The 23,266-nt window shown below is 50.6% G+C and overlaps 3 protein-coding genes across 4 annotated transcripts in view; 1 reads left to right on the top strand and 2 right to left on the bottom strand.

The window, feature by feature from the left end:
• Positions 1-4,796, bottom strand: part of XRRA1 (X-ray radiation resistance associated 1) — a 53,218-nt gene extending 48,422 nt beyond the window's left edge. The window contains exon 1 of one of the 2 annotated variants that reach the window (XM_045022471.1): positions 4,634-4,796. The gene's annotated coding sequence lies outside the window, so the exon portion shown is untranslated. The remainder of the gene's footprint in view (positions 1-4,633) is intronic. The other variant, XM_045022464.1, reaches the window with a different exon arrangement.
• Positions 3,555-4,651, bottom strand: LOC123361923 (carboxypeptidase Y-like). The gene is made up of 3 exons (XM_045002145.1): positions 4,603-4,651; positions 4,454-4,504; positions 3,555-4,252 (listed from the first exon to the last, which is right to left on the bottom strand). The coding sequence occupies exons 1-3, from the start codon at positions 4,649-4,651 to the stop codon at positions 3,627-3,629; spliced, it is 726 nt and encodes a 241-aa protein (XP_044858080.1). The 3' UTR covers positions 3,555-3,626.
• A 135-nt stretch (positions 4,797-4,931) lies between the features above and the next one.
• Positions 4,932-21,303, top strand: SPCS2 (signal peptidase complex subunit 2). Its single transcript, XM_045022515.1, has 5 exons — positions 4,932-5,030; positions 12,162-12,245; positions 14,326-14,486; positions 15,685-15,819; positions 20,319-21,303. The coding sequence occupies exons 1-5, from the start codon at positions 4,992-4,994 to the stop codon at positions 20,503-20,505; spliced, it is 606 nt and encodes a 201-aa protein (XP_044878450.1). The 5' UTR covers positions 4,932-4,991; the 3' UTR covers positions 20,506-21,303.
• Positions 21,304-23,266: the final 1,963 nt, after the last annotated feature.

Here is a 23,266-nt window from a genome sequence, read left to right as displayed (position 1 = left end):
GGCAGGCTGGGCCGGCGGACCTGCCGCAGTCATGCCTGCGGGAGGTCCACTGGAGCCCCGGGACGACCGGACCTGCCGCAGGCATGACTGCGGAGGGGGCGCTCCTCCCGCGGCTCGGCTGGACCTCCTGCAGGCATGACTGCGGCAGCTCAAGCGGAGCCGCCGGACCTGCGAACCGTCCGCAGCTGCGGGAGGTCCAGCTGAGCGACCAGCGGACCCTCCGCAGTCATGCCCGCGGGAGGTCCGCTGCTCCTGGGGCTCCGGGGCGCCTCCCGCGCATGACTGCTTGGGGTGGCCAAAAAGGTAGCGCTGCCCCTGGGTGTGGGATACCGATGGGATATGCAGAGCAAGGAGGTCAGCACATGGTTGTCATGGGGTACCAGTGGTGGACACGGCATGGTGGAGTCGGCATGTGGTTGGGGTGGGGTACCAGTGAGGGATGTGGTGTGGTGGAGTCTGTGCGTATTTGGCGTGTTGTACCAGTAGGGGATGCGACACAGGGGAGTGGGCATGTGTTTGGCGTGGGATACAAGTGGAGGACGTGGCACGATGGAGTTGGTGCGTGTTTGGCGTGGTGGACACGGTGCAGGGGAATCGGTGCATAGTGGGCATCAAGTACCAGTGGAGGACACGGTGCAGTGGAATTGGTGCGTTGTTGGCGTGGGGTGCCAGTGGAGAATGCGGCACAATGGAGTCAGTGCATGGTTGGTGTGGGGTACAAGTAGGGGATGCGGAATGGTGGAGTTGGCACGTGGTTGGCGTGGGATCCGACGGGATATGCAGAGTGAGGGGGTTGGCATGGGGTACCAATAGGGGACTCAGCACAGTGGACTCGGCAAGTGGTTGGCGTGGGGAACCAGTGGAGGACACGGCATGGTAGAGTCGGCAAGGGGTATGAGTGGGGGACACAGCACAGTGTACCAGTGGAGGACATGGCATGGTGGATGCGGCGCATGCTTGGGATGGGATACCAGTAGGAGAGGAGGCACGGTGGAGTTGGGGTGTGATTGGAGTGGGGAACCAGTGGAGGACACAGCATGGTGGAGTGTGTACATGTTTGGTGTGGGGTATGAGTTGGGGATGTGGTGTGGGGGAGTCAGCGCGTGGTTGGCATGGGGTACCAGAAGGGGATGCGGCGCGGTGTACAAGTGGTGGATACGGCGTGTGATTGGGATGGGATACCAGTGGGAAGGAGGCGCAGTGGAGTTGGCACATGGTTGGCACAGGATACCAGTGGGGGATGTGGAGCGGGGAAATTGGCGCACTGTTGGCAAGGGGTACCAGCAGAGGATGAGGCACGGTGAAGTCACCGCGTATTTGGCATGGCGTATGAGTGGGGGACGTGGCGCGGGGGAGTCGGCACGTGGGGTACCAGCGGGGGACCCGATGTGGGAGAGTCAGTGCATGGTTGGGTGAGGGTCGAGTGGGTGACACGGCACGGTGAAGTCTGCGCGTGGTTGGCGTGGGGTACCAAAGGGGTCGCAGAATAGTGGAGTTGGCTTGTGGTTGGCATGGGGTACCAGTGGGGGAAGCGGCATGGTGGAGTCAGCGCATGTTTGGCGTGGGGTACAAGTGGGAAATGCAGCACGACGGTATTGGCACATGGTTGGCACGGGATAATAGTAGAGGACGCAGCGCAGTGAAATTGGCATGGGATACCAGTAGGGGATGCAGCATGATGGAGTTGGCACATGTTTGGCGTAGGGTATGAGTGAGGGACATAACACAGGGGAGTCGGTATGGCGTGGGGTACCAGTGGAGGACATGGCACAGTGGACGCAGTTAGTGGTTGGGATAGGATACCAGTAGGAGAGGAGGTGCAGTGGAGTTGGCACCTGGTTGACGTGGGGTACAAATGGGGGATGCGACACGGGAGTCGGCGCATGGTTAGTGTGGGGTATCCGTGTACGTGACCCAGCACGGTGGATGCCATGCATGGTTGGCGTGGGGTACCAGTGGCTGACCCAGTGTGAGTGAGTCGGTGCATGGTTTGGCTGGAGTACCAGTGCAGGATGCAGTGCGGTGTAGTCGGTGCTTGGTTGCCGTAGGGGATGCAGCGCGGGGGAGTCAGCATGTGGTTGGCGTGAGGTACCAGTCGGGGAACGTGGTACAATGGAGTTGGCACCTGGTTGGCGTGAGGTACCAGTGGGGGAGGTGGTACGATGGAGTCAGCACCTGGTTGGTGTGAGGTACCAGTGGGGGACGTGGTATGATGGAGTCGGCACCTGGTTGGTGTGAGGTACCAGTGGGGGACGCAGTGCAGGGGGAGTCGGCGCCTTGTTGGCGTGAGGTACCAGTGGGGGAATGTGGTATGATGGAGTCGGCGCCTAGTTGGTTTGAGGTACCAGGGGGGAATGTGGTGCGATGGAGTCGGCGCCTGGTTGGCGTGAGGTACCAGTGGGGGAACGTGGTACGATGGAGTCGGCACCTAGTTGGCGTGAGGTACCAGTGGGGGACGCAGTGCGGGGGGAGTCGGCGCCTGGTTGGCATGAGGTACCAGTGGGGGAACATGGCATGATGGAGTTGGCACCTGGTTGATGTGAGGTTCCAGTGGGGGACGTGGTACGATAAGTCGGCACCTGGTTGGCGTGAGGTTCCAGTGGGGTACGTGATACGCTGGAGTCAGCACCTGGTTAATGTGAGGTTCCAGTGGGCGACGTGGTACGATGGAGTCGGCGCCTGGTTGGTGTGAGGTACCATTGGGGGAACGTGGTACGATGGAGTCGGCGCCTGGTTCGTGTGAGGTACCAGTGGGGGACGTGGTACGATGGAGTCGGCGCCTGGTTGGTGTGAGGTACCAGTGGGGGACGTGGTACGATGGAGTCGGCGCCTGGTTCGTGTGAGGTACCAGTGGGGGACGTGGTACGATGCAGTCGGCGCCTGGTTGGTGTGAGGTACCAGTGGGGGACGTGGTACGATGGAGTCGGCGCCTGGTTGGTGTGAGGTACCAGTGGGGGACGTGGTACGATGGAGTCGGCGCCTGGTTCGTGTGAGGTACCAGTGGGGGACGTGGTACGATGGAGTCGGCGCCTGGTTGGTGTGAGGTACCAGTGGGGGACGTGGTACGATGGAGTCGGCGCCTGGTTGGTGTGAGGTACCAGTGGGGGACGTGGTACGATGGAGTCGGCGCCTGGTTCGTGTGAGGTACCAGTGGGGGACGTGGTACGATGGAGTCGGCGCCTGGTTGGTGTGAGGTACCAGTGGGGGACGTGGTATGATGGAGTCGGCACCTGGTTGGTGTGAGGTACCAGTGGGGGACGCAGTGCAGGGGGAGTCGGCGCCTTGTTGGCGTGAGGTACCAGTGGGGGAATGTGGTATGATGGAGTCGGCGCCTAGTTGGTTTGAGGTACCAGGGGGGAATGTGGTGCGATGGAGTCGGCGCCTGGTTGGCGTGAGGTACCAGTGGGGGAACGTGGTACGATGGAGTCGGCACCTAGTTGGCGTGAGGTACCAGTGGGGGACGCAGTGCGGGGGAGTCGGCGCCTGGTTGGCATGAGGTACCAGTGGGGGAACATGGCATGATGGAGTTGGCACCTGGTTGATGTGAGGTTCCAGTGGGGGACGTGGTACGATAAGTCGGCACCTGGTTGGCGTGAGGTTCCAGTGGGGTACGTGATACGCTGGAGTCAGCACCTGGTTAATGTGAGGTTCCAGTGGGCGACGTGGTACGATGGAGTCGGCGCCTGGTTGGTGTGAGGTACCATTGGGGGAACGTGGTACGATGGAGTCGGCGCCTGGTTCGTGTGAGGTACCAGTGGGGGACGTGGTACGATGGAGTCGGCGCCTGGTTCGTGTGAGGTACCAGTGGGGGACGTGGTACGATGGAGTCGGCGCCTGGTTCGTGTGAGGTACCAGTGGGGGACGTGGTACGATGGAGTCGGCGCCTGGTTGGTGTGAGGTACCAGTGGGGGACGTGGTACGATGGAGTCGGCGCCTGGTTGGTGTGAGGTACCAGTGGGGGACGTGGTACGATGGAGTCGGCGCCTGGTTCGTGTGAGGTACCAGTGGGGGACGTGGTACGATGGAGTCGGCGCCTGGTTCGTGTGAGGTACCAGTGGGGGACGTGGTACGATGGAGTCGGCGCCTGGTTGGTGTGAGGTACCAGTGGGGGACGTGGTACGATGGAGTCGGCGCCTGGTTGGTGTGAGGTACCAGTGGGGGACGTGGTACGATGGAGTCGGCGCCTGGTTCGTGTGAGGTACCAGTGGGGGACGTGGTACGATGGAGTCGGCGCCTGGTTGGTGTGAGGTACCAGTGGGGGACGTGGTATGATGGAGTCGGCACCTGGTTGGTGTGAGGTACCAGTGGGGGACGCAGTGCAGGGGGAGTCGGCGCCTTGTTGGTGTGAGGTACCAGTGGGGGACGTGGTATGATGGAGTCGGCGCCTGGTTGGTGTGAGGTACCAGTGGGGGACGTGGTACGATGGAGTCGGCGCCTGGTTCGTGTGAGGTACCAGTGGGGTTTGCAGCCTGACTCAGTTGGGAGTCCCCAGTGGGGCGAAGCGCTGGAGCCAAGTTAAAATCATAGAGTTCTTGGTCCTCAAGTTCCTAGCGAGGCCTTTAGCCTAACTCCCGGTAAGACGCTGCGCGCGGCCACTCTCACCCCATTTCTCCCCTGTGGGTGCTGCTAGTACCTGTGCTTCCCTTGCCATCGTCCTGGGGAGCGTCAGCCGCTGGCGGGGTCTCTGCGCGCCGGCTATAAGGGCCACAAGGCGGCCGCCATGTTGTCTTCTCCCCCTTCAGTCTCCATAGCAACAGGGACGCTCCCGACGGCTCTAACAGATCAGGCAACGCAAAAAACTACGTATCCCAGAATGCCCCGGTTCGCGCGCTTCCGGCCACGTGCCCCAAGCGGCGGAAGCTGTCGTTTTCCTTGGAGGCAGACGTGCTAGAAATCCCGTCAGCCCCCGCGCGGCTGCTCTGCGCAGCCAATCGCCGGCGCACAGGTCGCCCCGAGCCGCGGGAGGGGGCGGGGTGGAGGGAGGAGAGAAGATGGCGGCGAAGGGCGGCAAGAACGGGCTGCTGGAGAAGGTAGCGGGCTGGGGGAGGGGAAGGCGGGCTCGGGGCGCCCCGCGGCTGGGACCAAGGGCCTTTGGCTCAGGCGCTGCAGCCCGGGGCCAGGCCCCTCCCCTCGGGGCGCCTCTGCGGGCATCGGCGGGGGACACCCGGAACTGATCCCTGCCCCCCCCCGCCCAGAGCCGCCTCTGCCACCCCCCTCGCTGGGTGCAGGCTGCTCCCTGCCCCCCCCCGGCATCCCCCTCGCTGGGTGCAGGCTGCTCCCTGCCCCCCCCCTCCCGCCCAGAGCCGCCTCTGCCACCCCCCTCGCTGGGTGCAGGCTGCTCCCTGCCCCCCCCCCGGCATCCCCCTCGCTGGGTGCAGGCTGCTCCCTGCCCCCCCCCCGGCATCCCCCTCGCTGGGTGCAGGCTGCTCCCTGCCCCCCCCCGCCCAGAGCCGCCTCTGCCTCCCCCCCCGCTGGGTGCAGGCTGCTCCCTGCCACCCTGAGCGGCCTCCTTTGCGCGCTCCCCCCCCCCGGCATCCCCTTCACTGGGTGCGGGCTGCTCCCTGCCACCTAGAGCCGCCTCCTCTGCCCCCCCCCGGCATCCCCCTCACTGGGTGCAGGCTGCTCCCTGCCCCCCAGAGCCGCCTCGTCTGCCGCCCCCCCCAACGTCCCGCTCACTGGGTGCAGGCTGCTCCCTGTCCTCCAGAGCTGCGTCCTCTTCCTCTTTCCCCCCACCCCGGCATCCCCCCTCACTGGGTGCAGGCTGCTCCCTGCCCCCCCAGGCATCCCCCTCACTGGGTGCAGGCTGATTCCTGCCTGCCAGAGCTGCCTCCTCTCCCCCCCTTCGTACCACCCTCATGGGGTGCAGGCTGTTCCCTGCCCCCCCGAGCTGCCTCCCCTTCAGGTATCCCCCTCGCTGGGTGCAGGCTGCTCCCTGTCCCCCTCCAGCCATCTCCTGTGTTCCCCCCGGGATCCCCCTCACTGGGCACAGGTTGATCCTGGCGCACTCTCTCCCCTTTGAACCCCGAGGTGGGAGCCCTGGCCCCTTAGAGCATTACCTGCCATGAGCCCTGGTACAGGGGCACAGGCATCCATCTGGGGCTGGTTCTGTGACCCTCAGCACAGGAGTCCTGGCACCCACACCCTCCCAGAAGAACATCGTTCACACCCTGTATCTGAGTGTCAAGAGACCTCTACGTAGCTATTGAATATTGAAGTAGGGCTTTTTGTACCCAGGTGTGCTCCCCTTTCCCCACTGTGAATATAGGAGGGGGGCTCTTTGGTCCCATAAGGCTTCCTCACCTATGTACATTGAAATGGTGCTTGTGGCACATACATGCCAAATGTGAGCATCGAAACAGGGCTCTTGGCTCAAGCAAGCCCTCTGCTGCCAACATTACATTTTGCAATTAACATGCTCCTCTCCAGGCACTCTTTAGTACCAACCCTGCTTCATGGAGCATTTTGCTATCGGAATCTACTTAGCACAGAGGTGTGGTTCTGTAAATGCAGATTTGAAATAATGGACAGCTGTAACTGGTCCCTCTGCTTTGTTTCTTTTCGGTGTTGTCTCTTTGCCTGGCATGTGCAGCGTATGGTAGGAAGTAAAATGCAGAAGTAACAAAACATAGGAAACTAAGGCCGGTCTACACTAGGAGCATATTGCTGGTACAGCTACACAAGATCAGCAAAGTGCTCCTAGTATGACTTCAGCTTATGTCAACATTGCTTATTCCAAATGCACACCACCACCACCACCTTACTCTGAGCAAAATAAGCTCTGCTGGCAAAAGTGTGAGTTTTGCTGGTTTAAGCTGAGTCCACACTAGGGGCTTTTACTGGCACAGTTTTGTCAATTACAGATTGTACCTCATTGTACTCCTGACAGACATAGCTATACCGGGAAAAGTTTGTAGTGTCGATCTGGCCTAATGCATATGGTTATTAATATGAAGTGAGTTTGGTGATCTCAGCCCAGTTTTGAAGGGCAAGGTGTTTGCCTCTTTATTTCTCCCTTTCTCTGCACCAGCTTTGACTTTGGCCTGGAATGAGACAATCGAGTTTGAGATCAAGATATCCTGTAGGCTGTAGGTTTTTAGAGCTGCAGTCATCTCTTAAAAACACTTATGTTAACTGTTGCCATGAACAATGTGGGTTTTTTAAATTAAATACTTCCAGGTTTCTTGCTGCAAGCAAATGTGTTTAATTTTCGGATTTCAAATGGCAGCAGTTTGTGGTTTTTAGTGTAATGCTTTCTGGAAGTATCCTCGTTATTTTCAATGTGCTTGGTAAGCACTTAATTGTGGTTATTTAAAGTGCAACTAAAGCCAATGTGTGCTGGGGAATATAAATATCTTTATCGTCTGAAATGGTGGCTGTCCAGTTGGTGCAGAAACTGAGTCATTCAGTAACAGTGCATTGAATCTGTTGGAAACCCTAACTATAATCTGCTGTATCCTCCTCAGGATTTCTGTTTGCATGCGTGCACACACTCTTACTTGAGACCTGGTCTTTCTCAGCCATGTTGATTCTTTCTGGGATGCTTCGGATGGCTTTAATGAAACCTGAGGATCTCAGGGAGCAGAGCAGTTGGGGTACATGTTGGTGAGGCGATATCTGGAGAACTGCTGGTGTCCGAATATCTTTGATTACAAAGGGTTTTTATTCAGATTTACGGAAGAGCTAAGACTAAGGTCAGGAGGTATGGCCATGGCAAGAGACAAATATTTAGCACACATCTAGTGTGTTATAAATATACTGTCAGGTAGAACTTTTCTGGGTACTATGCATACTGACTACTCCATACAGTCTTGCTCCATTAATAGGGCTTGCAGTTCATCTTGGACGATAAGCTAGATCAGGTCCAGCCCTTTGGATTTTGATAGCCACAGCCTGACAGACTGTCTCTCTAGTTGAGTTGAAATAGTTTTATTACAACCATAGTCTACATACAATGCTGACTTGTTCCTCTTGGCTACTTAACCTCATGTGGAGGAGAGGGTCCCAACCATCCTTAAACATGCAGGTGTTCGTTCCACCCTCAAGGTCTGAAACCCTCTCTTCTGATGTTGTAGTGTAAGATGGAAGTCAATTAGTGGTGATGACATGCTGTCATCCTTAGGGATTTGACATATATCATCTTTTGAGGGCTGATCTGAGCTACCCTGTTGTTCCACGTAGTAGCGGCCCATTGGTGAAATTACTTCCAAATATAAGATAGAGTATCTGCTGTTTCCTCATTTATGCCCCTTGCTTGTTGAGGAGACTTGCTTCCCGACAGTGAGGTGGTTTAAGAACTTGGGTGTCACTTTCACTCAGTCCTTGTCACAGAAGGCTGTGGGTTGGATGTAGTATACAAGTGGGTTTTACTGGAGCAAACTTGTGCAGGAAGATCCTTGCTTATCCTTGCAAGACATCTGATTATTTATGTCTGCAGCACCCCAACATGTGCTGTGTGCCTCCTAGAAATATGTGAAAAGACAAGGTCACTCTCTTAAAAATGCCCCAATCTAATAAAATAAGAATGACCGGGTGAAAGGGGCGAGGAAGGACTAAGATAAAGATCATGCAGTGACTTAATTCTGACATGTGAACATGTTGAATTCCTTCCATAATAGGGTATATTTTGTGTGTGTTAACTTGCTGAGATGCAGGAGTGAGCTTTGAGGAAGGATTAACATGGTAGTTTACTCAAATGAGTCTTGGTGTTACTATAAGCACTTGGGTACTGGGAGGGGTGGAAGCATAAAAGTACAGTAGAACCTCAGAGTTACAAAACACTAGAGTTATGAAATGATCAGTCAACCACACACCTCATTTGGAACCAGAAGATGCAGTCAGGCAGCAGCAGAAACCAACAAAGAAAGCAAATTCAGTACAGTACTATCTTAAACCTACACTACTAAAAAAATAAAGGGAAAGCAGCATTTTTCTTCTTCATAGTAAAGTTTCATAGCTGTATTAAGTCAACGTTCAGTTGTAAACTTTTGAAAGAATAATCATAAAGTTTTACTCAGAGTTACGAACCACCGCCATTCCCGAGGTGTTAGTAACTCTGAGATTCTACTGTACCTAGCCTCTAGAAGAGATTACCACCTGTCAGCAGGGCTTCTCCATTGCTGCTGCGTCCTGAACAAACTGCTGTGTATTTTCTAGGGTTGGCATGGGGGTAGATTCACTGATGCAAAAAAGCAAAAAAAGTAAAAGTGGGGTAAATCCTAACCCACTGGGTTAAGGCAAAATTCATTAATGTGAGGCACTCGGTTACTAAAGCAGTGAGCAATAATGTCGCTTCAGAAATGTGAAGCAATTCTGTAGCTAAAATATTTGTTCTGGTAATGTAATAAAGGGCGCACAGGTATAATTGAGAATTTCTCTGATTTTTCATAGTTCATCTCAAAGCGGGCAGATCAGTTCCAAAAAGAGACTTTTATATGGCTTGTTGAAGTTACCGGTTGTATCAAATTTGTTCAGTTTCTCAAATAAAAAGCTAGTTTTTCTATCAGCCCTGAAAATTCAGCCTCTCTTCTTGTATTTCATCACGCAGGTCAAATGACACTTCTGCCTATTTGTAACACTGTTGGTTCCATTGGGTTCTATGGGTGTAATAGAGGATAGAACATGGTCCTGCAATTGACAGTTCACAGTTCTAGTTTGTACATCAGCAACAGAATAGGATCAAGCTAGTCTATGTTGACTCTGCAGGTCTAACAGAAGTAACTTATTTTTGACACTTGAGTGACAGACACAGCAGATCTGTAGCATAAGAAGCTGCCATTTTTATGTAATTTCTTTTTGGAACAGTAATACATTTTAAGGCTCTAGTAATGAAAATACAACCGCTTGTAGGCAAGTGACTTCCCACAAAACTTTTGGATTCCACCCCTGCCCCACCCTTCCCCACCCCCTAATTGAGAAATGGAGCCTGGATGTTCTGGAGAAGGATGCACAGGAAATGCTTGTGTGCAGGCATGACATTTTGAATTATTTTCTTCTAGCTCCTTTTGGTTTCTCTTTCTGACAACAGATAAGGAGGGATGGAGGGACTCAGGTGGTGGTTTGGGGATGTGAAGCTTACTTGAGGTTTGGCTACCAATCTAGTTATTAGAAAGAAAATCAGAAATCCTTCCCCCTCAACCTTTTTCACTTTCCCCTCTGTCTAAAAATCATTGACTCGTATGCCATTATAATCTGTAGGAAAAGGTTTTCTCAGCTATGCTTCATTCTATACTAACCTTAGCATTGCTGTAAAAATCGGGGTCCAGTGGCCTTCCATAAATATCTTCTATTTTAAACTTACCCCAAAACAAGGGCTATGTTCACTACTGGCCCTTTGAGTTAAATACAAAGGGCCCGTTACTATGCTGCCTTGTAAAATTAGCTCCTGCACTCGCACATGTGCTGAAGTTTCTTAGGCATTCAGCGATTCATGCCTGTGTGTCTCAGAGCAAAATTGTATGATTATTTTTCAGTGCCTGTAGAAGTAAATCAGGGCAAACATCTTTTTAAAAATAATTTATTTTAACCAGAGAGAGAATTGTGCTCCTCTGACACTAAATTGGTAAACCATCTTGTGAAGTTCACCTTAGGAGATATTCTGAACTTGTATTATTTCCCCATCAGGATCTAACATGTGGTCCAAGTCCCATCGAAATATCAGGCCATTTAAAATACACGCAGCTCAAAGCAGTACTGCCAAATGAATGTAACACAGATACTGCTACGAGTTTTATGAACTTTAGGGAGGGAGTTAACTCTTTCATTACACACATGCAGTTATACTTGGTCCATCATAAGCAGTAGCGTCGCATCACTGGGCGACAACTTGTGGAAAATTTGAATGTAATAATAATACGCAACTCGTACATAGCACTTTTTATCAGTAGATCTCAAAGCGCTTTACAAAGGAGGTCAAAGTCATTATCCCCGTTTTACATAGGGGAAACTGAGGCACAGAGAGGCTAAGTAACTTGCCCAAGGCCACTCGGCACACAAGTGGCCGAGCTGGGAATAGCATCCAGGTCTCCAGAGTTCCAGTCCAGTGCTCTTTTCCACTAGCTCACACTGCCAAGTGGCTAGATGGCCAGCGTATAGCTGGGTTAAAAGTGGGGATTATTTTTGTCCTTGTTTTCTTAAAAAAATCTCTCAGTCTAAAGCCGGGTTCTCAAACTTTGTTGCACTACAACCCCCTTCCGACAACAAAAATTACTGTACGACTCCAGCAGGGGGGCCTGAAGTCTGAGCTCAGCCAAGCCCCACTGCCCTGGGTAGGGGGGTGGGAAGGCAAAGCCAAAGGGCTTCAGCCCCAGGTGGGGGACCTGTAACCTGAGCCCCACTGCCCAGGGCTGAAGCCCTCAGGCTTTGGCTTTGGCCCCGGGCGGTCAGGCTTGGGCTTCAGCTTCAGTCCCAGCTGGTGGGACTCCAGCCCTGGGCCTCAGCAAGTCTAACACCAGCCCTGGTGACCCCATTAAAATGGGGTTGCGACCCACTTTGAGGTCCCATCCCACAGTTTGAGAACAGCTGGTCTAGGGTCTGAGTGAGAAAATTGTCGTTTCTTCTTTTTTGTATGTGCCATTAAATTGTCCTCATGAGATTCCTGATTTTTCCCCCCTCAAATTTCGTGTGTGTGTGTGTGAGAGAGAGAGAGTTTTCATAGCAAATGCAAGTACTTTGGAAGATTTGATGGAAAAGAATTAACATCATTAAAATTCCTATCAGTGGCATCTGTTGATAAAGGCAAGCATAGAACTGAAATTAAAATCACTCCCCATTTTAAATTGTCTCTTTACGGGATCATTTCTACAGCACTGTTTATGAGACTCATCAGATTAAACCTTTTCAAAACTTGGTATATCATGGCCACAGCAATAAGATCTACTAAATCTGAAGTCTGCTTTGAAAAAAGCCTGGTTGGAAGGTCTAACATCATGTTGAATTGCGGTGCAATCCACTTACAGTACTGCAGCACAATTGTGTAATAGATACTAGATTTTATTAATCTTTGGACAGTCGTTCATATACAGATACTTGCTATGGAGCACTTCCTTTGAGTTTGATTTTGAACTATCATTTGCTATTATCTTCCTATTCAGTATAGAAACAAATAAAATATTTACACATGCCAAGTGCATGGAAGTGACTTGATTTCTCAATTTGCATTGCAGTGGAGGATTGATGACAAACCAGTAAAAATTGACAAGTGGGATGGATCAGCTGTGAAAAATTCTTTGGATGATTCTGCCAAAAAGGTAAATTCTGACTGACTGACTGCTAGCCTCCTGATGGGCCTTTTGAAATCACTGCAGGTGGGATCCACAAAGGTACTTAAGTGCCTAAGTTCCGTTTTTAGGCACTATTGTGAGGCACAAAACTCCCACTTGGCTGCTGCCTAACCCAGTAGATGCCTAAACTCACTTGGCATCTAAGTTTTTTCCTTCTGGGTGTGCTCACTGCTGCTTCACTCTAGGCACCTGGGCGCCTATTTCCTTCCTGGACATATGCGCTGCTGCTTCATGGTAGGTATTTGGAGGCTTATCCCCACCTCAGCCCCAAAGCCATTCACAAACCAGGAAAGACAGAGGTTCAGTCCCCTAAGTCATATGCGAGGGCCCAATCCTGTTGGCACCCTCTGAGCACACCTTCCAGATCAAACTCACCTGAGGTGCCCACACAAAACAGCCAGGGGTGGGAAAGACCTCCCTTATAACCTTTAGCTTAGTGGATAGGGTACTCACCCATGGTGTGGGGAACCCCCAGTTCAAGTCGTCCCACCACCCTTAGCAGGAGAAGGGATTTGAACAGGGAGCAGCCCCTCTCAGGTGAGTGCCCTAGCTACCAGGCTATGGGATATTCTATTGCGATTTCCTCAATGTCTCCTCCTGAAGTTGTACCACTTGAATTAAGCAATGGAATACTTCAATATTAATTGGGCCAGTGACCGAATTAGAATGCCTGTGTAGCCTAGTAGTTATGGCACTCACCAGAGAGATGGCAGATCCCTGTTGAAATCCCATCTTCTCCTCAGGAGGAGGAAGGTCACGATCTAGGAGTCTCCCCTATCCTGGGGGAGTACCCTAGCCACTAGGCTAATGGGTAGTACGGGAGGTCGTCTTCCTCGCCCTCCCCTCCTTGGCCATTTTGTTTCAAGTCCTGCACACAATTTACACCTATCTCCTAGTTTGTGACTCCCAAGCAGAACTGAGCGCCTCCCTGCAGCCCAGACTTAGGAGTCTGTATCTGTGAGCAGGGCAGGGATTAGCACTCCCTCCTCCTCCCCCTCTGGTTGGCTTAGAATCATAGACTGTCAGGGTTGGAAGGGACCTCAGGAGGTCATCTAGTCCCACCCCCTGCTCAAAGCAGGACCAATCCCCAACTAGGTTGATTTAGGTGGTTCCGCACCTAGCAGGCTGGCTTTGGTGGATCGCCTTTCTTAGGTGCCTGTCTCTCCTTGTTCATCATATGGGGAGCCTAGGTTCCTAACCCAGCTGGAGGGGGTTGCACTGTTGCTCCTGTGATTTTTCTAGGTGCCCTCAGTGTTGCAACACTTGAGTCCCTTCACGGATTCCACCTTGGAGCCTCGCTCTGTACAGAACTCTTATGAAAGTCAATGATAGATCTGCACGCAGACGTTTCCAGGATCAGACTCCTACTGAGGCCTGGTCTACACTGGGGGTGGGGTGGGTGGTGTCGATGTAAGATGTGTCAACTTCAGCTACGCTATTCTCGTAGCTGAAGTCGACGTATCTTATTTCGACTTACCTCCCATCCTCACGGTGCGGGAGCGACGGCCACGGCTCTCCCGTCAACTCTGCTTCCGCCTCTCGCCCTGGTGGAGTTCCGTCGATGGGGAGCGCGTTCGGGGATCGATTTATTGCATCTAGACGAGACACAATAAATCGATCCCCGATAGATCGATCGCTGCCCACCGATTCAGTGGGTAGTCTCCTAGAGCTGTGAATGACTCAGAAATCATTGCTTTCTTAGATGCTTCCAATTCAATTACTGTGTCATTTTGCATTAATAAAATTGGCTAGTTAGCCTTAAAATGGCTTTCACTCGTGTCAGTGAAAAGTTTAAAGAATATATGTACATTTAAAGACTATTTAAATTAGATATAAAATATATCTAAAGTTGCAGCATTTTCATCACGTTTACTGCTGTTTCTGTGATGCTCCTGAATTTGGTTTTCCCCTTTCTGATGCTTTAATTAAAATCATCTGAATTATGCAATTGAAATTAGTGCATCTATAGAGAATTAATTTGTCTGTGGAAGCCATCTGTAAAAGTAGCCAAGTGTACAATAAACTGGGCTCTTTGTTTTCCCATCAGGTTCTCCTGGAAAAGTACAAGTATGTGGAGAATTTCTGTTTGATTGATGGCCGCCTCATCATCTGCACAGTCTCCTGTCTCTTTGCCGTCGTGGCTTTGATTTGGGATTATCTGCATCCCTTTCCTGAATCTAAACCTGTTCTCGCTTTCTGTGTGGTATCATATCCTTTCCTGTGTGCTGCAGGTTTAAGACGTGTGTTTGTCTTCCCCCAACCAGGTAAAAAAAAAAAAAAAAATCCATAATTGTCTTTCCCTCTTTTAGCAGACATAGAAGTAAAATTGATAGGTCCTGTCTGAATTTCACAGACAGTGGGACTTACCGGGTTTCTACTTCAGTGTTTTATTTTGACATCCAAGTCCACTTCCTCGATATTTTAGCATAAGAAACTTGTATTTCTGTAAACAGACTCCTATAGCACCAGCTGCTTCCTGTGATACTACAGGTCAGGTGCTGGGAGTGAAATGGCAAGCAGGAGCAATTGTCAGAGGCTGCCATCAAGCATAAAAATTGGGAAGAGGCCACAGTATAAATGTAAGTTACATTTAGAGAACAGTTAGTAAATCTGAAGTATTGAGTAACATTTATCATTCTGTTTTGTTTTTGAATGATAAATGTTACTCTGATAAATGTTCTCTGTCATTCTGTGACTTTGTTGCTGCTTTTTGGCTATAGGAGTTACTGCAGACAATTCAGGATACCATGTTCAGAGTGATGGCTAAAGGGTGCAACATATCTCTGTATATACAGCAATGTCTCTGAATTGTGCAGATCGTCTCGGGGGGCAGTGTGGGCTGGTAAACTGAGCACAAAGCTGAGAGCCAGGAGTTTTGGGCTTCTAACCCCTACTATTCCACTGACCTTCTGTGTGACCCTAGACACAAGGATTATTTCCACTGCTTATTCTGCCTCAGGCTTTCATGAGGCTTCCTTTAGATGTTGCCAATGAAATTTCAGTCAAGTAATTGAAAACACCATTTAGTCTTTTATAGTCACGTTTAATTGTCTTTTAATCTTTTGATTTTTCTATCTGACTCCTTGGTAAATCTCATTCAAGAGAGGTTCTGATAAACTTTTGCCCACCATTCATGTCACTTCAAGCATTGATCTGTGGTCTTGTGGCAGTGGGAAGATTTTTAAGAGCTAGAGATTGACACGTTATATTTGCATTTAACTTGTTCATACTAATAAAAATGTCAACCAAAACCTGAGCTCTAAATGATCTTGTCAAAAGCAATTAAATACCCTAAATGCTGTGTAGAGATCAATCATTTATTTGTGTGCATTCCATTGTTCACGTGTCCTACTTGTTACTGTTGCATGGCTCTCGTATTCCCTTAATTTCTTTAACTTTCCCGAACTTATTTTGTGATGATGGGAATCCTGACCATCTATACCTCATACAAGGAGAAGAGCATTTTCCTGGTAGCACATCGAAAGGATCCTGCGGGGATGGACCCTGATGACATCTGGCAACTTTCCTCCAGTCTAAAAAGGTATTGTTGCTTCTAGAACCACAGTACCAAAGGACCATAATGACAGAACATCCACGCCCTGCTGAGGCCTGTGATTTGCCTACTTACTGTAGTTACAGAGGGGCAGGAATGTCATTTCTGCTTCCTGTTGGGTCTGTCACCTTTCTCTGTGCAGATTTACTCAGAGCAGCACAGGAGCCAAATAGCTGCTGTGGCATAAGTCTTATGCAAAGGGTTATGTATTACATCTGTGTCATGCACTGCATTGCCTCCCAATTGGCTTCTAGGCAATATTCAAAGTGTTGGTTCTATCAAAAGCCCTGAATGGTCTGAGACCTGCTTCCTTAGAGCCTGTCTTTCTCCCTGTGCTCTATTGCCGTTAGTACCCACATGGAATCACCCCAGATATTTTCTGCTCTCTGTATCAGTGTTTCTCAGACCGTTGGTAGAGCCCTGTAGCAGGTATGGTATTGCCACCCTTACTTCTGCACTGCTGCTGATGGCAGTGCTACCTTCAGAGCTGGAGGCCTGGCCAGCAGTCGCCACTGTTCAGCTGCCCAGTTCTGAAGGCCAAATTTGAGTCAGTGGCACTGCAACTTGAGGAGCCAGATCACGACTCCACACAAACAAATTTGGTCCAGTCAGGGGGGCGGGCCGAACCTGAGCGGCGCTGCAACCCTGGAGGTTGCAACGCCCGAAGTGGAGAGCCAAGCCCAGCCAGCCCCACAGCACTGAATGTGCCACTGTGGGATGAGTGCCGGGCAGGACCCAACTGGGGGCAGGGGCAGGACATGACCAAAACCATCCCAGGGCCTCCACCCCCAGACTATTCACTGGGTAGCGACAGGCCATAAATATTTACAAATGGGTCTTGAGCCCAAAAAGGTTGAGAACCACCGCTCTATATTGCACCCTTTTAGGTTCTGTATTTGTAAGTCGTTACATCCCCTTTTGTAAGCCATTACTTAGCCAAATTAAGTCTTTTTGCTCTTTAAGTCAACTCCTTCTGTCCTTTAGTCACTTAGGCCTGATTCTTCATCCTTTAGAAAAGTAGACCCGTTAACTCTATTTGCATGAATGTAGATTGCAGTATTGGACATTTAGTTGCTTTTACTTTAGCTCCTGTCATGATTTCTCGTTTTGAGATGGCTAAAATTTGTATGCAGTATACAGTTTTCTGTCTCCTGTAACTAACATGTGGAACTCATGAGACCCCAGAGTTTAGCATGATTCAAAAAAGAAACTTTTTAAATGAAGAGAGTTAGCTTAGATAGGCTAAAAGAATAAGGGATATAAAGCCTCATGCTTCAGGCATAAACCAATCACTGACTGATGGGTTAGGAAGGAATTTAGGAATCCTGTATCTTTTAAAACATCTGGTACTGGCTGCTGTCAGATATGACACCAAAAGAGATGGGGGGCACCCCCACACCCACACACACCCCTTTCAGAACCTCTAATTTAAGGTTTCACGTCCCGGTAATACATTTAAATATTTTTTTAGAAGGTCTCTCTCTAAGTCTATATATAATATAACTAAATTAGTGTTGTATTGTAAAATAAACAAAGTTTTCATAATATTTAAGAAGCTTCATTTAAAATTAAATTAAAATGTTGATCTTATGCCGCCGGCCCGCTCAGCCTGCTGCTGGTCTGGGGTTCTGTTCAGATAGGCCGGCAGCGGGCTGAGCAGGGCCTGCGGCCGGGACCCCGGCTGGCAAGGGTCCAGCAGCCAGAACCCCAGACCGGCAGCGGGCTGTGCAGGTTAGCCCACTGCCGCTCAGGGGTTCCATCTGCCGACTCCTCCCAGCCGGGATCCCGTCTGCCGGATCCACTCAGCCCACTGCCGCTCAGGGGTTCCATCTGTCAGCTCCTGCCAGCCGGGATCCCGGCTGCCGGATCCACTCAGCTCGCTGCCGGTCTGGGGTCCCGGCCCTGCCCACACAGAGTGGGTACCTACCTTCTCCCTGGTTCTGGCCCATTCTCTTCCTCTCTCTGCACTGAGCACAGGGCTGGGGGTGAAGGGTCTGGCCAGGAGCTAGAATGAGGGAGGGGGCTCAGGGTTGGGGCAGGAGGTTTGGGTGTGGGGGCACTTACCTGGGCAGCTCCCATTTGGTGCAAGGGGTGCAGGTAGGAATGGGGGGGGTGCAGGAGCTCCCATTTGGTGCTCAGGGTGAGGGTGGGGATGTGGGGGGAGCTGGGGATGTGGGGGGGGGCGCAGGTGTCAGGGCAGAGGAGGGGCTGGGGTGGTGGGGGGGGTGAAGAAGTCGAGCAGAGGTCTGGGCGTGTATGAGGGAGGTACAGGGTCAAGGGCAGGGGCCTGGGGGGGTGGGGGTGGGGTTGCGGGGCTCAGGGCAGAGGGGTGTGTGGGGGGGTCAGGACTCAGGGCAGAGGGCTGGGTGACTGCCCCCCTCAGAACCTCCAACCCCCTCACTCCTTGTCCCCTGACTACCCCCTCCTGGGACCCCTGCCCCTAACTTCCCCCCAGGACCCCATCCCCTATCTAAGCCTCCCTGCTCCTTGTCCCCTGACTGCCCCCCTAGGAACCTACCCCCTACCTGTCCCCTGACTGCCTCAACCCTTATCCACACCCCCACCCCCAGGCAGACTCCTGGGACTCTCATGCCCCATCCCAACCGCTCCCTACCCCCTGACAGGACCCCAGAACTCCCGACCCATACAACCTGCTCCCTGCCTGCCACGACCCCTCTCCACACCCCTGCCTCCTGACAGCCCCCCCACCCCGAACTTCCAACTCATCCAACCCCCCCAAGGTCCTTGCCCCCTGACCACCCTCTCCAGAGACTCCCCACCCTAACTGCCTCCCCAGGACCCTCCTTTCTCCCTGTCCCCTGACTGCCATGACCCCTATCCACCCCCTGCCCCATAACAGACCCCGGAACTCCCATGCCTCATCCTACACCCCCCCACACCCCGGGATCCCACCCCCTATCCAATCCACCCTGCTCCCAGTCCCCTGACTGCCCCCACCCCCTATTCACCAACCCCCCCAGACCCAGACCCCTTACCTTGAGGCTCCAAGCAGAGCCAGATACACTACCCTGCGAGAGTGCACAGCCCTGCCCCTCAGAGCGCTGCGCGCGCAGCGGCAGGGCTCCGGGTGAGCTGGGAGTGTCTTTCCCGCCCCATGGGAGCGCGCAGCCCCGGCCCCCAGAGCGCTGTGTGCGCGGCGGCAGGGCTCCAGGGGAGGGGAGAAGGCGGGAGAGGGGCTGGCGGCTTGCTGCACTCGGCCCGGTGCTCCAGCCCGGGACCGCGAACCCCGCGGCTTGCCGCACCGGGCAGGATTTTTAATGGCACACGGAGTCCCAGCAGGCAGCCACGTGCCATTAAAAATTGGCTCGCGTGCCGTCTTTGGCACGCGTGCTGTCGGTTGCTGACCCCTGATATATACGCATGTAGGGAGAGATGGTTGGCTCCCTGTTTGTGATTTAATTGTGCTTTCTATTCCTGGCCTGTAAAATATATTTTAATTAAAGTATAAAACAGTCAGACTTTTGGAGACACAAGCATTTTATTAACTGAAATAATGAAAGCAGAGCAGGAAGGAAGTGGGTGAGGGAGTGGAAGCAATGTTAGTTCACTTTTAAGGGCAGAGGAAATGCTTACGTGGAATTGGTTCATGTCATTTAAAATAGGGAGGCATTATGTGGCCCACTCAGCCTCATCTTTGGCTTAAAAACACAGTTTTCCTTAAAAGATCATATAGATACATATTTAAAAAAAAAAAACACCTAGAAACACGTGGAAATCTTCCATGGCTGTTGAACTGATCTCATGGCATGGATGCTGCCATTTTCAGGAAGTCAGGTCCACAGTGACATGGAGAGATTGATCTTTACTGACATGTGAAGAAAACACTTAATTTTGTCTGTTTGCAGACTCAGGAATGGACGGGCCTTTCTGCCTAGGTTTTTATTATCACTGTGTCATTTGAGCACTTTTACCAAAAAAGAAATGAGGTTAATGCTAGTTGCTTAGGGAGACTAGAATCTCTCCTACGAATCCAGGACTCATCTGTCTGAAGGAAATGTAAAACAAGTTAATTTCAAGCAAAACTGCCTCTTAAATGCATTTTGATGCTTACCAAAAAGCAGGCTTACAATTCAAGAGCTTGTCCATTAACATCTGCGTCAGTTTCACCCTGTTAGAATTAAAATAGCAGTACAGTCAGAGGAATCAACAGCCATGGAGAAGTTTGAATTTTATTGGTTATTTTAACTCTAATGTTAATTTCAGAAAGCTCTAACCCCAAAAAGAGCATTAAAAAAACCCTTTAATATTGAGGTATAATTTACTGATACTGCATATTGCAGCATCTTTGTGCATATAAGGTAGAGCATTGCATGCTGGGACCTGGGCTGTATGCCTGTGGTGAAGATGAGGGTTGCTGTGGCATGTGACACTGTTCAAATTCAGGGTGTTCTTTTGGCTACTAGGCTCTCAGCCCAATAGCCCCTCTCTAAACTCTGACTCGGGTTTTCTTTCTGTGTCCCTTCAAGGTTTGATGATAAATACACTCTGAAATTGACTTTCATCAGCGGGAAAACCAAACAGCCGAGAGAAGCAGAGTTCACCAAATCTATCGCTAAATTCTTTGATGACAATGGAACATTGGTCATGGAGGCCTACGAACCGGAAATCTCCAAGCTTCATGACAGTTTGGCCACGGAAAGAAAAACAAAATAACTATTCCAATGGCTATCTTCCTGCGTGGATCATGCTAAATTAATACCAATAAATAAAGTGAAATAGCAAAGAATGTTACTTGCCTCTGTTTTTGTCCTGAAATCCTATTTAATTCTGGATAAAGCAGGATTTTTAAACTTGGATCCGAGATCTTGAAGCTAATGCCTAGCTACAGACGGTCTTGATCTGTGTGGTTGCAGTGTTTAACCTGCCTTTCAGGTTGCTCTGTCACTTTTGAGATGATGATGGATGACATTTGACCTATCAAAGACCTTTAGGAGGGAGGTTTTTGCTCAACGCTGTATTGACTTCCTCCTTTTTTACCTGGCAGTGCTTTATAGTATGTAGCTCTGTGCCATGCAGTGTTTGGGGGATTTTAGCATTCACATTTCGCTGACTTCATTTTATCCTTTTCATAGTGAATCTTTGTTAGGAATTCAGGACAAAACCTTTATATAAAACAACTCTGTCCATTCACAAACAAGTGTTTTCTTTATTTTTATATTTATCTGATTGGGGAGTGGGTGGGTGGGATCGATTTTTATATCAAATCCTTTTATCTATTGGAAGGGAAAAATATCGAGACTGCAAATATGCTACTTCTGTATGTTAGAGCACGAAATTTATCGACAAGGTGGAAAAATAAAAGCAATGGCATTTTTAGAGCTGTAAATGTCCTTCATATTTGTCCAACTGGCATATTTCGTATTGAGATTCTGTTCAGTTGTGTCCCTGATATAAACTGTCATTTTTCTAAATGATTTTTTTTTCAATAAAAGGAAAGAACAGATGTGAAAACAGTGTTGCGGTCTTCATGGGGGAGAGATTAAAGGAGCACAGTCATCTTAAAATCACATTCCTGTCTAGAAAAACATGGTACCCACTACCACGTTCCATACACCCCTGAGATCACTAACACTGAAGAGTTAGACCCAGATCCACAAAGGAATTTACGTGCTTATAGCCCTTCCCTTGCCATTTTGTGTGGAGTTAAGTGCACCGCTGCTGTTCTTGCTAGAAACTGCTTAGGCACCTGCGTCCAGAAGAGGAGTTTCCAGCGGTGAATCACAAGCACAGACAGGTGCCTCCATCCAGCTTGGACATAGGTGCCTAACTCTTGAGACGGGTCGGGCTTAGGACGCACCCCTCTCATCGGTGTCTGCTATTGGTGCTGGCTTTTGTGGGTCTCATTCTCAGGGCCCATGCATAGCCTAGGCATCCAAGCCAGGGTTTGTGGATGCCCCAGCCTCTTTGTGGAGCTGGGCCTTTGACTCCCTTCCATTTGTGCATTTGACAGGACTTTCTCGGGAGTCCATTTCACTGTTTCTTGGAGAAACTGCCCAACTGAAAAGACCTTTATAACCATCAGCAAGGGAGTAAAAGTATCTTTGTCTTACAATGATTTGGAAAAAAAATTCAGTTTCAAAACAATTAAGTTGTCGCCCTTTAAAGAACAGCAATGGGCTAAGACAGCCCATCTTGTCTTTGAAAACGAGTTGTCCTGGCTGTGAGGTCATTTGGTTGGAAGGGACTTTGCTTTCTTCATGTTAAAAAGTGAGATTACATGACCTATTTGTATTGTGCCTATTTGCATTGCCTCCAGGGTCCCAGTCAAGGATCAGGAGCGCACAGTGGTAGACGCCATACAAAACAGAACAAAAAGATGGGCCTGACTCTGGAGAGCTTACACATTTTGTCACCCTCTTTGTTGAATAATACGTAAAAGGTGAAGCAATGGAACATGCGGGAAGTAGCGGAGAACAGCTTGTTAGAGAGGTTAGCAGTGCAGGGGGCTGCTAGGGGACCAGTGTCATGTAGGGAGGAATTTTCATAAGCACTGGGCCTTAGCCAAAGTAATGGCAGCCTCCTTCAATGAGAGCTGTGATTGGCCAAGGCTGAGTGCTCTTGAAACCTCCCACCCTGACCTTGTTTGTTTTGAGAGGAGGAAGTAGATGAGAAGCGACTGTGTTTGCTCAGGCCGCTCTCTGAATTGAATAAGAATTGGAGGGGGGGGAGGAACTCCTCTGAGAGCAGCCATTTCCTGCACCCGCTGTGCCCTCTTGGCAGGTGCCACTCAGCTAGAGGAAGAGCATGCATGTGACAACATTCATCTAAATACCTTGTATGTCGGAGGGCTCTGTGCCTCCGGAACCTCTCAGGAAACAACATCCATCTGTTTCGGACGCAATAATGAAGCTGAGAAACCAACTCATATAGCTTAGCCTCCAGCTGCAGGTCTGTTTACTGCAGCTGGTTCCTTCCAGAAGGAGTTTTACAGGGGTAGGGATCACCAGAGAGGGATATAAAGTCAAACTTCGGACCTTGTTATGGGGCTCCCTATCTAAGCATGGTCTCTGGAAACCAAGCACGTAGTGACACATGCTGTTCCCCTACTTTTCCTGCTATTGGGTTCCAGTGACCTTGCTCCATTCATGCTTAGCAAGGTTGCAATTCACCCACCACTGACTCCATTTATGATCACTGTGATAGCCCCTGCCAAGCCAGCACTAGCCTGACAGTGCCACACTGTTCTCTGCAGGTCATCAGCTGGCTAGTCTTGGCAATCACCTAAGCAAGCAGCAGGCTAATGAGGTGTATGTCTACACTGCAGAGAAAAACCCATGGCTTTGAGTCTCTGAGCCCAGGTCAACTGACTCGGGGTCATGGGGCTTTGGCTGCAGGTCTAAAAATAGCAGTGTAGACATTCCCACTCGGGCTGGAGCCCAGGCTCTGAAACTCAACAAGGTGGGAGTGGTAACGT

The sequence above is a fragment of the Mauremys mutica genome, chromosome 1 (genome assembly GCF_020497125.1).
Source record: "Mauremys mutica isolate MM-2020 ecotype Southern chromosome 1, ASM2049712v1, whole genome shotgun sequence".
Lineage (NCBI taxonomy): Eukaryota > Metazoa > Chordata > Testudines > Geoemydidae > Mauremys > Mauremys mutica.
The sequence above is the reverse complement of the archived record's forward strand: the minus strand, read 5'-3'. Positions and strand labels throughout refer to the sequence as shown.